Genomic DNA, 15,345 nt, shown 5'->3' on the forward strand with positions numbered 1-15,345 from the left:
GCTCAAGTTTCTCATTGATAAGTCATTTTTACTTTAGACTGGGGTGCCTTGAGATTTTGCATACTTTCTAAAGGCTGACGCAAATGCAAAAAAGAGCTGAGAAACACTGCCTTGGATGATGCTGCAACAAGGATGGCTCCGTTCTTCTGGAGAGAGAACTAGACTTTGATTTGACGAGTGTTACACTGACACATTGCTCAACATGCATGGACCTAACATGAAAAAAAAATGTGTCTGATGATAGGTTCACTTCTATCACAGATCCATAAAACAAGGGTTTATTCTTCACTTTAGGAGAGTGGGCTTCCCCATATCATATAATAATAAACCCTATTAGTGTTGATCCACGCACAGTCCACGTTTTGAGGTGACCTTTCTTAGGCGGTAATCTGACCAGGTATAGGGGTCTCTCCATTTTATATATCAGCCTGGGATTACTTTGCCTTGTTCTCTCACAGTAAGAAGAGCACGGCTGTAATAAAGATCAGGCATAATATGATGCAGAGCTGGCGGTAAGAGGAGATAGACACATTTGCTTATCTCATTAGTAAGTTGCTTCTGAGATTATTGTGCCAACTCCTTACAGAATGTCCCTAATATAGCAATTTACAGGCGGATCACTGTTTGAAGCAGAGTTATGCAATCTTTAAAGGGAAACTCTAGGGAAATGACAAAACTACCCTGGTACAGGGATGCCCCCCCCCCATACTGCAAGGGTTAAAAGCTTATTTTTGTATCAGGTACCTTAAAAAAAATCTATTTTACTTACCCTATCCTTTGTTCCCTGACAACCGGCGCATTCCACTTCTCTGACATGCTGGGTTGTGAACAGGCCTTCAGTGTCCCCACTTACAATGCAGGACTGCTGGTTCTGCATTGTACATGATGATGTCAGAAAGGAAGTAAGGGAGAAGGTAGGTAACACTGCTTTTTAAAATATTACTAAACCCAGGACCCTGCCTTCGTTATATCTGGTCTCCCACAGAACACAGAACATTGAAATACAATTTTTTTTGTAAGTATAAATTGCTAAATACCTTTTCTGATCAGCAATTGGAGCAGGCCCTTCTGTCTGGACAGTTCTGATTGGTCCTCTGCTGATCACATGCACTCTCCCAAGAAAAATAAAACTCTCTAGCAATACACACTAAACTGAGCATGTGCAGCTTGCCCCCAAGGCTCAGTTCTATCAGCAGATGGATTGGGGACAGTAGAAAAAGGGGAGGACCAGAGAAAACAGGACCAAGCATACTTTTTGCTCAATGCGGGGGATTACCCCCTTAGGTCCCACAGTGAGTATAACAAGCATGCTTTACTCCATATACAGACTGATTTTATTGTTGTGGGTTTAGTAACACTTTAAGGTACCCTACACCAAAAGGAGCATTTAGCCCTAGTAGTGTGGGGGGGAGACTAACTGCAAGGGTAGTTTTGTAATTTCCTCACACTTCTGCTGATTGCCAGTCTTCTACCCACCAGGCCCCCCTTTCAGATGTTTTTCAGCACCACCAAGCAGTTCTGAGGATACCATTGAGAGTTGTCAACCTTTGTCTGCACAGCCTCGAAACGCAATTTTTTCTAGCACGTTCCCAAGGCTGGACTACACCTGTATATCTTAGGCTGTGTTGTGCGACAGAAAAAAATGAACCTCTGTCAGGTTTCTATTAATATTCGTGTCCCCATCTAGGAGAGTTCTCCTTATTTCCAATCCTGGTGACCATTGTCATTTTATGTCTTTCACCAAAAACAGGAGTAGAGAGGAGATCTCTGGATTAGGGCACCTGTTTTGGGGATGGCTATCAACTTTGGGGTTCCTCTCCTGATTTCATCTCATTTTATATCTTCAGGACAGAACATGAAGGAAAATCACACCCACTGTGACACAAACAACAATAAAAAAAAATCTTCTGCAAAGATTGGGGTTGACATCCACTAGGACCTTAACTTCCATTTTAAAGTGGACCTAGAATCCAAACACATTCCTGTTTTAAAATACCGGTATATTGGACCCTCTTGCTTTAATAAAAGAATAAGTGAATTGGTCAAACACATTACCTTGCTAAAGAAATAGCTAAATCAAGGATTGTGCTAGTGTCGGGTCATGTGACCTATGCCATGGTATTGGTCATGAGACTTTACCAAATAGTGGATCACAGTGCCTAAAAGCTAGTCTCAAAAGATCCCTTGTAGACTATTGGAAGGATGAGAGTGTCAAGAATGTTTTGAACAAGTTCAGGAGGGATTGTATTCATCATGAAGCATAACAAGAATGCAAACATGTTTCAGGGGTAAAATACCCCCCTTCATCAGGGCTGGGAAACAAGACAACATAAAATTATGGGTTGAGTCTCTAACACTGTAAACAATTATCTATAGTGTAATAACAATTGTATATACTTTAAATGCTATACAATGGTTATGATTCTATGTGCAATTTCAATTGGCAATACTCATGTCAGTTCATGTTGTCTTATTTCTCAGCCCTGATGAAGGAGGAAGTGTGAGCCCCGAAACATATTGGCTTTCTGTTTTTGTATCTTGAAGAATATAATTCTTACTGGACTTTTTGAAAACTTTGTGGTGCCCTCCTCCTAATATAATATTCTACAGGGATACTTTATGATACCCCAGTTGACAGAAGGCTGCCTCTACAAAGCTAGATTATTACTCCTGCTTTTGTATACTCTGGGGTCCAGAGCTCCATGAACACATACCACCCGCAAGATCCTCGGACGGAGACTAGAAGACTAATATTGGCCATGACCCAATGACAGCCCAGTCTTTGGAATCAGCTGTATCTTTCATAGGGTAAAGATTTCAGATGTTTTACTCTCTTTTTATTAAATCCCAGGCCCAAATTTATAACAAAGTTTTTTTACTTCCTCTCTTTCTTACCTTTAACCCGAAGCTGGCATGTGGATTCGGAGAGTCCGGCATGGAACTGGATGATGCCACCATCCTTCTGTGTTACCCCCACCAGAACCAAGACGTGTGTCCTTCCAAAACTCTGAACTACTGTCCTGTGATCCTCAAACATGATATGACCATTGTGGGTCCAACCGACCTGCTCCACTTCACTTTCTGTTTCTGCACAAAATGCTGCATTTCCTCCCTCTGCAACCTCCAAACGACGGGGCAGCCTTTTCACTATTGGTCCTGGAAGATGGAGACAATATGGTGCTTACAAGGAACATCACAGGCAGATATGGATCTCCAATGTAAGAGTTCCATTGCTTTGACAAATAAGAAAGGATGGCAGTGGTGACCATCTGATACAGCACTTTTGTATAAACACACATGAGATTTACTAAAAAACTGTTCTATTTTTGGAAATTCACAATTCACATTACATAAGAATGTTTGGTACAGTCATAATTGGCTAAAGTCAATAAAATTAGCAGTTCGATAACATAAGGCTCTGTTCCTAAAGCTAACACTCCAGGATAAGGATCTTTGGTTTAAAAAATGTGACAGATATTTTCATTCCAATTAGATATGGAAATGACAACCACATGGTTACAGTAAAGATCCTTAGATATTGTGTTGAAGGCCATCTCTGGGATACCAATGCCCAACTTGGGCTCTTCCTATTAGCAGTCTTGTGGTTAGGTTTTCTCAGGATCCAGAAGAGGAGTGACGTCATTGCAAGGGAATGGTAAGGAACCGGCCAGCAAGGAACAATCTGCATCCTGATTAGCAGTCTTAGTTGAGTATAGGAAAATAACTCATGAGGATGGGTTAGATGTGGGTTGCAGGGAGGGATGGGGAGGACATATTTTGCCTGGATTGGGGCTTAACACATTGAGAATTAAGCCTAGTTGTGATGAAGCTGCATTCACATCTTGCTGTGGTTGCAGTACCAAGCATCTTAGATGCATCACTATTCACCCAACTTTTTTCTGTAAAGAATGTTACAATAGCAATTCGGTCCCTGGTGGTCCCTGGTTGCCAGCATGACATGGCCCATAGACATATATTTGTGACCATTGTCTTACCAGGAATAGTTTAACATTTGGACAATTTGGGATTATCAGCTGCATGTTTAGGTAGACCTTTTTTTTTGGCTACGTACGTAACTACAGCCTAACGGGTATGTACAAATTAAAAAAAACACCAAAATTTACAAATGCACCAGCCACAATTTCTGTACTTAAAAACCACATCTATTTATCAATGTTTTTACCCAACAATCAAACAACTTTCACCTAAGAGTCACCCATTTTCACATACAAATGTGAAAAATTGATATACAAAATAGGTAACTGGTGAAAGTTGAGTGAATCGTGACAAAACATAATAAGAAAGACCACAACATATAGCTTTAATTACAAATTATAAAATAAACGTTACAGCAATGATTTGGGTAAAGATCTTTTGGGTTACACCCGTGGTCTCCAAACTGTGGCCTGAGTGTTGGATGCGGCTCTTTGTTTATCTTTATCTGGCCTTTGAGGCACTATTCTGTCCACAGATACAAGGCAATATTCATTCCACTGATACTAACAATGGGGCATTATTCCTCCCACTGACACCGACAACAGGGCACTATTTTTCACACTGACACCAATGATGGGGCACTATTCCTTACTCTGATACCAACAATGAGGCACTATTTCTCCCACCAATACAAACAATGGGCCACTATTCCTCCCATCAATACCAATGATGGAGCACTATTCCTTCCACTAATATCAATGATTTAGCACTAATCCTTCTGCCAATACCAATGATGGAGCACTGTTCCTTCCACTGATACTAACATTGGGGCATTATTCCTCCCGCTGACACCGACAACAGGGCACTGTTTCTCACACTGACACTATTGATGGAGCACTATTCCTTACCCTGATACTAACAATGAGGCACTATTCCTCCCATCAATACAAACAATGGGGCACTATTCCTCCCACCAATACCAATGATGGAGCACTATTCTTTCTACGAATACCAATGATGGAGCATTATTCCTTCTACCAATACCAATGATGGGGCACTATTCCTTCCACCAATACCAATGATGGGACATTATTCCTCCCACTGATACCAATGATGGGACACTATTCCTTCCACCAATACCAATGATGGGACATTAATCCTCCCACTGATACCAATGATGGAGCCCTATTCCTCCCACAGATACCAATGACGGAGCACTATTCCTCCCACAGATACCAATGATGGGGCACTATTCCTTCCACCAATACCAATCATGGGACATTATTCCTCCCACTGATACCAATGATGGGGCACTATTCCTCCCTCTGATACCAGTAATGGGGCGACGTTTACTCCCATTGATGTTAGGGCACTTTCTACTCACACTGGCTACAATCTAGCCAAATCAAAGTCTGGAGGACAGTAAACTGGCCCATGGTTTAGAAAGATGATGAGACTAAAGTTAATTTAAAGCCACAATTTTTATTTACTGTTTTGAGTAGGAAAATGTTTTCATTGCTGTCTAGGTCTGGTTGGGAAGATTTCCCTTTTCATCCTGTCCCAGAAGTACAACAGGAGGTGAGTGCAAATCCTTACACAGTGAAGGCAAATGACCTTTAAAGGTCATAGTTACATAGTTGGTAAGGTTGAATAAAGACACAAGTACCTCCAGTTCAACCTGTGTGGGTGTGTGTTTGCTCATGTCAAAAACTCATATCCCACATCCCTGTATATGGTCTTCACTGACATTCCCATCCAAGAGTTTTTTTTTTAAACTATCAATACTTTCCATTGACACCACCAATTGTGGAAGGGAGTTCCACATCCTTACCGTACTGACAGTAAAAAAAACCCTACGCAGTTTAAGGCTAAACGGCTTCTCCTCCAATTTCATTGAGTGGCTCCATGTCTTCTTATTCTCCCTGAGACAGAATCCTTTATTTCTTATGCTACAATCACCACTGAGATCTTTTTTTAAATAATTTTATAAGTCATAACTATAGCAAAAGGGGTAGCAGCAGTACTATTTACTACAAAGGGGAGTGACTCTTGTCAGACAGGCAGTTCTTTCACCAGTAATAACATCTCTTAGATTGAACTTTTACTTTCCTTTGCCGTCGTCCCTTTGCCGTCGTCCCTTTGCCGTTTGAACCAGCCATTTTACCATTGTCAGTCCCGCTTCCCGTGGTGATAATGGGAGTTGAATTTCAGAGATTCTGAGACTGGTGGAGTGTTGCTAATGACAGAATTGGCCATCTATCGTGTCTTTTAAGCAGGAATACCAGCATCTCTTACCCTTACCATACCATTGAAAGAATCACCATGATGCCTCACCTAGTCTGAAGACACTTTATTTCTTACTGGGAGGTATACTGAATTAATAGTTAATAGAAAAGAGCTTATCTAGGAAAGAATTCAAGTGGAAATCCAGCCAATTAGATAGAGCGAGGAAAGGTTAGAACCTCTGCCAGGTTTTAATTGCTCTCTGTATCCCTGCTGATTTTTCCTCACTTCCCCAGCATTTTATCAGGAGAGATTGTTACCCTCCCCATGCCATCCAAAGTATTTGGCTTCAGTCCTGCTTTAAAGTGGTTGCATTTATCCACAGGGATGAGGGGTTGTTAAGTGATTTTTATCACTAAGTGAGTTCATAAAAGAGCAGTGGGCTGTATGGGTCTGTGTCCTTATCTGAAAGCAGCCATGCTAAAATGAATTGTAGGCACTGCCAAATATTATCATTATTAATAGGTTTTTTTAGCTTTGTATAGGGTAGAAGCATAACTACAGATTATAGGGTCCCCTAGCAAAATTTTGATGGAGCCCCCTGCTGACCTCTATACTGTCATTGATCTTGTATGTACATTCACCAGCTTCTTTATTAAGAACCTTGCCTTCAGAACTACCTTAAAGGATAAGTTCACCTTTGGGAATCACCTCATCCAATCACCAAAGGTTTTGCATTTACTCAAAGAATGACCCAGAAGCAAGTAGAGATCACTGGAGTGGCAGTGTCTGTTCAGTGATTTCCAACTTCTAGCGGCATCGACCAGATATGTCATATACATAGTTCCAGTGGTCCAAACAAGACCAATGTAGACTATGTATAACAGGCCGATGCCTGGAACTATTCTTTAAGCCTTGACTTTTTTTAAAGCTTGGCTAGATTAGAGAATGACACCAAAGATAGGGCACTATTCCTCCCATTGAGAACAACAATTGGTACGCTATTCTGTCTACTGATATTAATGATGGGGCATGGTCTGCTCCCACTGACACTGGGGCATTTTCAACTCCCAATGGCTATGGTCCATGGATATGGTCCTCCTAAAGCCTGAAAGAAAAAACTGGCCCCTTAGTTATAAAATCTGGAGACCCCTGCACTAAGCTGATGTGGTCTTGTTGATTTCGTCTTGAGTTGAGTTAAGCCCTTGTTGAAGTGAAGACATGACCAAAATAGTTCAGCTTCTCATCTGTTCTTCAGGTGGGTCCACTCTGTCTTCTCTTGGCTCAGCTTCACACAAGTTCTGGGGAATTGGCCGGCCAGCAGATAGAGTGACACTTTGGCTGTTTCCACCTTCTTTTCACATGTTTCCAGCACTTAGCATTAACATTAAGCCGTTGGATCCTCACTGAAAAAGGCAGCTGACAACACCTCTAAAAATAGGCATGTTTTCAGGCATTTTATAGAAGCCGTAATGACAGCTGTGTGTGTAAAGGACAAAGAGCAAAAGGCTTTTACAAATGAAGTTGTTGTAACAGATGCTGGTGGCTGATTGTTGCTGATAATATATTCATTAAAATCATTAACAACTCTCAGTCATTAAACAGGGATCAGCTGAATACACATCTGAAATACAAACTATTCCACCACACAGGTGAGGTCATGTGATCAACTAGGAGCACAGAGAGAGCACGCTGAGGGGTACAGGGAGAGAGAGAGAGCACGCTGAGGGGTACAGGGAGAGAGAGAGAGCACGCTGAGGGGTACAGGGAGAGAGAGAGAGCACGCTGAGGGGTACAGGGAGAGAGAGGGAGCAAGCTGAGGGGTACAGGGAGAGAGAGGGAGCACGCTGAGGGGTACAGGGAGAGAGAGAGAGCACGCTGAGGGGTACAGGGAGAGAGAGAGAGCACGCTGAGGGGTACAGGGAGAGAGAGGGAGCAAGCTGAGGGGTACAGGGAGAGAGAGAGAGCACGCTGAGGGGTACAGGGAGAGAGAGAGAGCACGCTGAGGGGTACAGGGAGAGAGAGGGAGCAAGCTGAGGGGTACAGGGAGAGAGAGGGAGCACGCTGAGGGGTACAGGGAGAGAGAGAGCACGCTGAGGGGTACAGGGAGAGAGAGCACGCTGAGGGGTACAGGGAGAGAGAGCACGCTGAGGGGTACAGGGAGAGAGAGGGAGCAAGCTGAGGGGTACAGGGAGAGAGAGCACGCAGAGGGGTACAGGGAGAGAGAGGGAGCAAGCTGAGGGGTACAGGGAGAGAGAGCACGCAGAGAGGTACAGGGAGAGAGAGCACGCTGAGGGGTACAGGGAGAGAGAGAGAGCATGCTGAGGGGTACAGGGAGAGAGAGCACGCTGAGGGGTACAGGGAGAGAGAGAGCATGCTGAGGGGTACAGGGAGAGAGAGCAAGCTGAGGGGTACAGGGAGAGAGAGAGAGCATGCTGAGGGGTACAGGGAGAGAGAGCACGCTGAGGGGTACAGGGAGAGAGAGAGCATGCTGAGGGGTACAGGGAGAAAGAGAGCATGCTGAGGGGTACAGGGAGAGAGAGGGAGCACGCTGAGGGGTACAGGGAGAGAGAGGGAGCACGCTGAGGGGTGCAGGGAGAGAGAGAGCATGCTGAGGGGTACAGGGAGAGAGAGGGCATGCTGAGGGGTGCAGAGAGAGAGAGAGCGCGTTGAGGGGTGCAGGGAGAGAGAGCACGCTGAGGGGTACAAGGAGAGAGAGCACGCTGAGGGGTACAGGGGGGGAGAAAGCATGCTGAGGGGTACAGGGAGAGAGAGAGCATGCTGAGGGGTGCAGAGAGAGAGCATGCTGAGGGGTGCAGAGAGAGAGAGAGCAAGCTGAGGGGTGCAGAGAGAGAGCATGCTGAGGGGTGCAGAGAGAGAGAGTACGCTGAGGGGTGCAGGGAGAGAGAGCATGCTGAGGGGTGCAGAGTGGTACAGAGAGAGAGAGCACAATGAGGGATGCAGAGAGAGGACATGCTGAGGGGTACAGGGAGAGAGAGTACACTGAAGGATCCAGAGAGAGAGAGCACATGGAGGGGTGAAGAAAGCGCACGCTGAATGGTGCAGAGAGAGAGAGAGAGCATGCTGAGGGGTGAATAGGGAGAGAGAGCATGTTGAGGGGTGCAGAGAGAGAGAGCATGTTGAAGGGTGCAGAGAGAGAGCATGTTGAGGGGTGCAGAGAGATGAATGCGAGGGTTATCCAGTATACTGAGAGCTAAATGTCCCGGTCCTTAAGTTAAACATGTACAAAGAAAAGATGGTAGTAGCCAGGGACTTTTTGAGGAACATATAGATATGAGGAGAACACTACTTATATAAAACCCATACATTTTATCAGAACAATCAGTAAAAAACAAGACACAAACCAACTCTACAATATTGGGTACAGGGTTCAGTTATTGTTTAGATCCAATACGATCCACATGCAGATTTGATGTGTTTCGATGAGTAGATCTTCTTCAGGAGTCCATGTGAGCGATCAGTATGATGAAACCCATGATTTTCATTATGATAAAACCATATATTCACTAGAATTCTAAAAATGTATGTCATCTCTTTCCAATGTAGGGGGAAAGAAGGGCTAGGAAGCTCTCATATGGTAGATTGTATGAGAAAGGCGCAAGAGGCCCTCAATGGTCATCCATAATCCAATTAAATAAACACATCAACTGAAAAATAGAGCAGCATCATCCACATTTCAAGCACAGCAAAGAGGGATTAAAGTTTATTAAGGTCCTATAATCCAACCATTCTCAGTGTCTAGGCCTAGACTCTAGGGGATTGGCAGCCGAAGAGTAGCAGAGATCAAAAGGGTAGGGACTAATTTCCAGGCTATCCTTCCTTTCACATCCAGAGTTCAGGGAGTAAACATTGGTCCAGGGGTGCAGAGAGAGGGAGCACATGGAGGGGTGCACAGAGACAGGGAGCACATGGAGGGGTGCACAGAGAGAGGGAGCACATGGAGAGGTGCACAGAGAGAGGGAGCACATGGAGGGGTGCACAGAGAGAGGGAGCACATGGAGGGGTGCACAGAGAGAGGGAGCACATGGAGGGGTGCAGAGAGAGGGAGCACATGGAGGGGTGCACAGAGACAGGGAGCACATGGAGGGGTGCACAGAGAGAGGGAGCAGATGGAGGGGTGCACAGAGAGAGGGAGCACATGAAGGGGTGCACAGAGAGAGGGAGCACATGGAGAGGTGCACAGAGAGAGGGAGCACATGGAGGGGTGCACAGAGAGAGGGAGCACATTGAGGGGTGCACAGAGAGAGGGAGCACATGGAGGGGTGCACAGAGAGAGGGAGCACATGGAGGGGTGCACAGAGACAGGGAGCACATGGAGGGGTGCACATGGAGGGGTGCACAGAGACAGGGAGCACATGGAGGGATGCACAGAGAGAGGGAGTACATGGAGGGTGCACAGAGACAGGGAGCACATGGAGGGATGCACAGAGAGAGGGAGCACATGGAGGGGTGCACAGAGACAGGGAGCACATGGAGGGGTGCACAGAGAGAGGGAGCACATGGAGGGGTGCACAGAGACAGGGAGTACATGGAGGGGTGCACAGAGACAGGGAGCACATGGAGGGGTGCACAGAGAGAGGGAGCACATGGAGAGGTGCACAGAGACAGGGAGCACATGGAGAGGTGCACAGAGACAGGGAGCACATGGAGAGGTGCACAGAGAGAGGGAGCACATGGAGGGGTGCACAGAGAGAGAGCATGCTGAGGACAAGCATTCAAGACCTGGCATATGGGGTATACATTGGGGGTTGTCAGCCACAATAGGGTAGTGGAGGCTACAATGGTAGAATGGAGGGGACAAATATAACAAGCGAGGGGCAAAGTTCCAAAGGTGCACAAAATAGAAGTTCAAGGGTATCACCAGTTTCAGCAAAGATCAAGGTTGCACCACCACTCCCAGTGATCCCAGCATCCAAATCGAAGCACATAGCCAATATGGAACCACAAGTTCCAGCAGCCCCAGTGTCCAGATAGTAGAACTTAGCCAACAAGCAACTACAAGTCCCAGAAGGTCTGAGCTATTTTTTCAAAAAGCTGAATTCCAATTTTTTTGCATAGTTACATTGATCCAACTTAGACCGATGTAAGTACTGTATGTAGTGTGATCTACACTAGCTTCTTGGTCCTCTGCCCAGGGACACTCACTCACTCAGCATGGATGCCATTCAGAGAACACTTTCCATATCCACAATCTACGCAAAGAGTTTTGAAGTTGTGACTACTACGCCATTTCTTCACTTCATCCAATCAGAGAACTAGGTGCCTTCAATGAGTAAATGCAAGCTGTTTCCTAAACGGTGCCCGTGCTGAATGAGCCACCTCCTATGTTCACTAAGCAGCAGGACATACACTTTCTAATCATGTGACCACTGTGACAGCCAATCATAGCGGTCACATGATCATAAACCCCGCCCCACCTCTCAGCATCAGAAACCCCTTAAATGGATTAATAAAAAATATTATATTTTACGCAGAGAGCACTGTATTTCCTTCTCCTTATTGAGTTTCAAACCAATGTTGATCAGAGGATTGCAATGGAAGAAAGTGGATTGCTGAACATCAGGATGCTGGAGACAGGATTACCGGCCATGGCATTGGGGGCCCCACTTAAAGGGGAAAGCGCATGTGACCTAATGTTTATTGGGTCATAGGTTAAAATGAGAGCATACAAGTGGTGGTGAAGGGATATGCACAAGTGGTGAAACAACATTCTAGAGCAGGGGTCTCCAAACTGCGGCCCGGGGGCTGGATGTGGCCCTTTGCTAGCCTTCATCCGGCCCTTGGGGCACTATTCCTCCCACTGATATGAGGTACTATTCCTCCCACTGACACCAAGAATGGGACACTATTTCTTACACTGATAACAATGATGAGGCCAGGGGCAGACTGACAAATCATGGGGCCCCCAGGCAATAGGGTCTCATGGGGCCCCTGTGTACTTGTCAAAACTCAAACCCTATGAAAAAGGTACCAGGGGCATTTCATGGGGCCCCCTACTGACCCCGGGCCCTCGGCACTGCCCGAGTTTCCAAATGGTCAGTCCGCCCCTGGATGGGGCATTATTCCTCACATTAATACCAATGATGGCTATTAATGGTATTAATGGGAGGAATAGCACCCCATGTTTATTTTCACTGATGTTGGGCCCAGGACATTCTCTACCCCCACTGGTCACAATCTGGCTTTCCTAAAGTTTGAAGGACAGTAAACTAGCCCTTTGTTTGAAAAGTTTGGAGACCCCTGTTCTAGAGAATGTTTTAAGCGGTAGAAAATTTGAAAAGGATCGGCAACATTTGGAGATATTATCACTATGAACATTCACATTGAAATTTTGTCTAATAAAGACACAATAGATCAGGCGTCTCCAAACTTTTTCAGCAAAGGGCCAGTTTACTGCCCTTCAGACTTTAGGGGGGCGCATTGTGGGCAGTGAGGTAGAAAATTAGCATGTGGTCAGTAGGAGGAGGAGTAGTACCCCATCATTGGTATCAGTGGGAGTAATAGTACCCCAAGCACCAGATAAAAGCAATCAAAGGGCCGCATCTGGCCCATGGGGCCGCAGTTTGGAGACCACTGATATAGACCATCAGTTTAATATTTTAAATGTTTTATTTGTTTTTTTCCTGATGTAATATTTATTTTGACACAATGTTATTATTTGAGTTTTAATATTTGTATAGGATTACGTGGCACTGTTTTCGATATACAATAACCATTTTTTACTGGTATTGGTGGAACTTTACACGAATTACTATTTTAGTTTGGAAATATTTGCATAGTACTGCACGGCACTGTTTTTGATATATTCATCTAAGGCACAGGTGTCAAACTGGTGGCCATCCAGCTGTTGCCAAACTACAAGTCCCATGAGGCATTGCAAGATTGACAGTTACAAGCATGACTCCCAATGGCAGAGGCATGATGGGACTTGTAGTTTCGCAACAGCTGGAGGGCCGCTAGTTTGACACCCCTGATCTGGCAAGAACACAGAAAAATAGGAAATAAAGAAATCAAGTTGAAGGAAAATCGGACCTCACCTCTTACAGCAACCTCTGCAATACTCTGCGCCCCTCTGTGAGTCTGGCACACATACACCCCGTCATCATCTGTCCGAGTTCCTCGAATGATCAGTCGCCTAATGGGTCCGTGTTCTTCCATCTGGTGCCGCTTTCCCGGATGTAGTCTCTGGTCTTCTAGGTACCAAGAGGCACGGGTGCCATCGGGAACTGAACATTCCAGCACTGCGTCCTGACCTTCTCTAACAGCTATGTCTCTCAGTGGGGCGGGGAAGCGATCACCTACCTCTGCAGAACAAGAAGAGACATCATTGATTAGTATGTAGGACAAAAACTCGATAACTTTAGGACTTGTTTGTCTAACAGCATCATTGTACCTTATACGTTTATACCCCTAGTGGACCGAGCCTTTCATTTGACAATATTGTCTTGCAAACATTTTTTTTACGTTCTACAAAATAGACAAAAAAAATTTTAAAAATTGTTTTTTTTTTCTTTTCTGACCAGTGTTAAGCACACATGTAAGAACGCATTTTTGCTAAATTTTATGTTTTGAAATTTACACCCTACACATGCGCATGTAAATGTAAATGCCAACATTTATGCACACACAGCTGCGTATGGTATTTTTTTAATGCATGTCTATGCTGCAGATGTGGCTCCTGGGCACCACAACTACAACCATAATTTACTCTACACACCCATATGCCTTAAAGTGTTACTAAACCCTGGACCCTGCATTCACTATATCCGGTCTCCCCGGACCCCGCATTCACTATATCCAGTCTCCCTGGACCCTGCATTCACTATATCCGATCTCCCCGGACCCTGCATTCACTATATCTGGTCTCCCCAGACTCTGAATTCACTATATCCGGTCTCCCCGGACCCTGCATTCACTATATCCGGTCTGCCTGTACCCTGCATTCACTATATCCAGTCTCCCCGGACCCTGCATTCACTATATTCGGTCTCTCCGGACCCTGCATTCACTGTATCCGGTCTCCCCGGACCCTGCATTCACTATATGCGGTCTCCCCAGACCCTGCATTCACTATATCCGGTCTCCCCAGACCCTGCATTCACTATATCCGGTCTCCCCGGACCCTGCATTCACTATATCCGGTCTCCCCAGACCCTGCATTCACTATATCTGGTCTCCCCGGACCCTGCATTCACTATATGCAGTCTCCCCAGACCCTGCATTCACTATATCTGGTCTCCCTGGACCCTGCATTCACTATATCTGGTCTCCCAGGACCCTGCATTCACTATATCTGGTCTTCCCGGTCCCTGCATTCACTATAACCAGTCTCCCCGGACCCTGCATTCACTATATCTGGTCTCCCCAGACCCTTCATTCACTATATCTGGTCTCCCTGGACCCTGCATTCACTATATCTGGTCTCCCAGGACCCTGCATTCACTATATCCGGTCTCCCCAGACCCTGCATTCACTATATCTGGTCTCCCCGGACCCTGCATTCACTATATCCGGTCTCCCCGGACCCTGCATTCTCTATATCTGGTCTCCCCGGACCCTGCATTCACTATATCTGGTCACCCCGGACTCTGCATTCACTATATCTGGTCTCCCCGGACCCTGCATTCACTATGTCTGGTCTCCCCGGACTCTGCATCCACTATATCTGGTCTCCCAGGACCCTGCATCCACTATATCTGGTCTCCCAGGACCCTGCATTCACTATATCTGGTCTCCCTGGACCCTGCATTCACTATATCTGGTTTCTCAGGACCCTGCATTCACTATATCTGGTCTCCACGGACCCCGCATTCACTATATCTGGTCTCCCCGGACCCCGCATTCACTATATCTGGTCTCCCCGGACCCCACATTCACTATATCTGGTCTCCCCGGACCCTGCATTCACTATATCTGGTCTCCCTGGACCCCGCATTCACTATATCTGGTCTCCCCGGACCCTGCATTCGCTATATCTGGTCTCCCCGGACCCTGCATTCACTATATCTGGTCTCCCCGGACCCTGCATTCAATATATCTGGTTTCCCACAGTACACACAACATGGAAATGCAATTATTTTAGTAAACATAAACTGCTAAATACCTTTTCTCATTAGCAGTTAGAGCAGTCTGTGACTTCAGCAGAGCACTGGTTAGAGCTTGTAG

At 45.6% G+C, this 15,345-nt stretch overlaps 1 protein-coding gene across 4 annotated transcripts in view; it reads right to left on the reverse strand.

Annotated features, from left to right (window-relative positions):
- The window catches only part of OBSL1 (obscurin like cytoskeletal adaptor 1), a 181,895-nt gene that overhangs the window by 149,033 nt on the left and 17,517 nt on the right, over positions 1–15,345 (reverse strand). For all 4 annotated transcript variants that reach the window (XM_089660629.1, XM_089660630.1, XM_089660632.1 and 1 more), the window contains exons 3-4: positions 13,218–13,484; positions 2,896–3,156 (exon numbers count right to left, since the gene is read on the reverse strand). In XM_089660629.1, the coding sequence (XP_089516755.1) occupies positions 2,896–3,156; positions 13,218–13,484 (528 nt within the window). The remainder of the gene's footprint in view (positions 1–2,895; positions 3,157–13,217; positions 13,485–15,345) is intronic.

This window comes from Staurois parvus, unplaced genomic scaffold (assembly GCF_062004578.1).
Source record: "Staurois parvus isolate SC_StPar_1 unplaced genomic scaffold, SC_StPar_1.0 ptg001255l, whole genome shotgun sequence".
In the NCBI taxonomy this organism is placed as follows: domain Eukaryota; kingdom Metazoa; phylum Chordata; class Amphibia; order Anura; family Ranidae; genus Staurois; species Staurois parvus.